Source organism: Chaetura pelagica, unplaced genomic scaffold, assembly GCF_000747805.2.
Source record: "Chaetura pelagica isolate M959 unplaced genomic scaffold, ChaPel_1.0 scaffold20, whole genome shotgun sequence".
Classification (NCBI taxonomy): Eukaryota; Metazoa; Chordata; class Aves; order Apodiformes; family Apodidae; genus Chaetura; species Chaetura pelagica.
The window spans coordinates 2,745,784-2,747,563 of NW_009951958.1; the positions used below are offsets into that span (position 1 = coordinate 2,745,784).

General features: G+C 61.7%; 3 protein-coding genes across 3 annotated transcripts in view; 1 reads left to right on the forward strand and 2 right to left on the reverse strand.

Annotated features, from left to right (window-relative positions):
* The window catches only part of CLCN2 (chloride channel, voltage-sensitive 2), a 7,449-nt gene extending 7,316 nt beyond the window's left edge, over positions 1–133 (forward strand). The window contains exon 24 of the mRNA XM_010000135.1: positions 24–133. Coding sequence (XP_009998437.1) covers positions 24–133 — 110 coding nt within the window. The remainder of the gene's footprint in view (positions 1–23) is intronic.
* Positions 134–421: 288 nt separating this feature from the next.
* LOC104390933 (heat shock protein beta-7-like) lies at positions 422–1,378 on the reverse strand. The gene is made up of 3 exons (XM_010000146.1): positions 1,284–1,378; positions 906–1,074; positions 422–610 (listed from the first exon to the last, which is right to left on the reverse strand). The coding sequence occupies exons 1-3, from the start codon at positions 1,376–1,378 to the stop codon at positions 422–424; spliced, it is 453 nt and encodes a 150-aa protein (XP_009998448.1).
* A 185-nt stretch (positions 1,379–1,563) lies between these two features.
* Positions 1,564–1,780, reverse strand: part of FAM131A (family with sequence similarity 131, member A) — a 14,408-nt gene continuing 14,191 nt past the window's right edge. Inside the window, exon 7 of the mRNA XM_010000157.1 lies at positions 1,564–1,596. Coding sequence (XP_009998459.1) covers positions 1,564–1,596 — 33 coding nt within the window. The remainder of the gene's footprint in view (positions 1,597–1,780) is intronic.

Genomic DNA, 1,780 nt, shown 5'->3' on the forward strand with positions numbered 1-1,780 from the left:
CCCCCAGCCTTGTGTCCCCCCAGTTTCCACCCCATCTCTTGGGGCTTCCCACTTGGGTATCTCTGCCTCCCACCCCCAGTGCCTCCCAGCACTGCTGCCACCCTCACCCATCCCCCCACTACAGGCACCCTGATGTCCCTGCTGGGTGTAGCACTTGGGCGCATCAGGTCAGGGGGGACACAAGTGGGCACTGCCCCCCCGCCCCAGCACCTAATGGCTGGGAGGGGGGGTCCTGTCACCTTCCCACTGTGCACCCCACCCTCCTGTAAATACAGAGATTTTTATATTAATTTAATAAAAGCACTTTATAAACAGAGTGCTGAGGGGCTGGAGTGGCCACAGCCAGTGGGAACCAGCTGACCCTGGCTCTGACACCGGGGCTGGCATCACTTTGGGGGGGGAGAAGCACCCTGGTGCCAGCTCACAAGGTGGCCTCGCTGCGGTACCGTGGCTGCGGGGGCTCGCCGGGAGGGGCACCGGGGCGGCGCCGGGCAGTGATGACCAGTGTGCCGGTCTCTGTCAGGGCACAGCTCACCGACAGCGGGTCCATGTCCTCGGGCAGCTGGCACTTGTGGGTGAAGGTGTCACAGACGGTGCCATCCTCGGCCACCTGCAGGGAGGCAGCGCCAGCGTGGTGGGGCACAGCATGGGTGGCAGCACGTGGCACAGGTCCAGTTACCCCAGTGCTAGTGGTGGGGCAGCTCCATTGGCCCCAGTTCCAGGAGGGAGTTCAACGGGTCAGTTCCCAGTTCCCCAGAACTGGTAGAGACCATTCCCAGTTGCCCCACTGCCAGCAAGAGCCATTCCCAGTTCCCCCTCCCTGCAGAAGGGGGTGCCATGGAGCAGAATCTCCATGTGTTCTGTGGCAGAGGGGGTTGGTGATGTTACCCTGCAGGGTCCCTCACCTTCTCAGCCTGAATGGCAACATGGCAGTTGGAGGTGGTCACCACGATGTCAGGAGGTTCAAACTGGCTGACGTCGGCCACCACCTGGTAGGTGTCACCTTGAGCATGCACCCAGGTGCCCAAGCTGCAGGGACACATGGTGCCCGGAGACCCTGCAGGTATGAGGGGCCTGTTGGGCAACAGGGCATGGAGACATGGTGTCCAGAGTCTTGGGGCATAGGGATTGCAGGAGAGGCTTGGGACACAGGGCAGGGGGCTGGGGGTCACAGGTGGCACCAGAGGTTTGAGGACTTTGGGGATACAGAGGTTACTGTGGGGTCCAAGAGGTAGGGGGTGGGGGTCTTGGGGCAGCAAGAGACACTGGGGGGTCTCAGGTACCCAAGGGCACTGGGAGAGTCTGGGGGCACTGGATGACCTTGGAACAGCAGTGGAATGACACAGGGGACTGGGGACACAGCCGACAGCCAGGACATTCTGGGGAAGTGGGGTGGGACAGGACTGGAGTTACAGGGGAGGCTCTGGGGGTGTACGGGAAAGTGGGGTGGGTAACAGGGGACATGAAGGGGTGGGGGGGGTATGGGAAGGCTGAGAACATAAAGACAGCCAGGTCTGGGAAGCGCAAGAAGGGACATGGAAGGGTCTGGGAACACCAAGAAGATCAAACAGGTCCAGTGATGGGGCCATAGTGGGCCTGGGGAAATTAGGGATACTGGGGACTTGGGGGGGGACCACAAAGGGACCAGGGAAGAGGGTTGGATAACAGTCCAGAGAGATACAGGGCACTTGCGGAGCAGTGGGATCTTCCCCCAGCCCCTCCAGCCTGTGCTGTGGGGGTCCCACATTGTGCCCAGGCACGGGGCAGCTGGATAACTCCT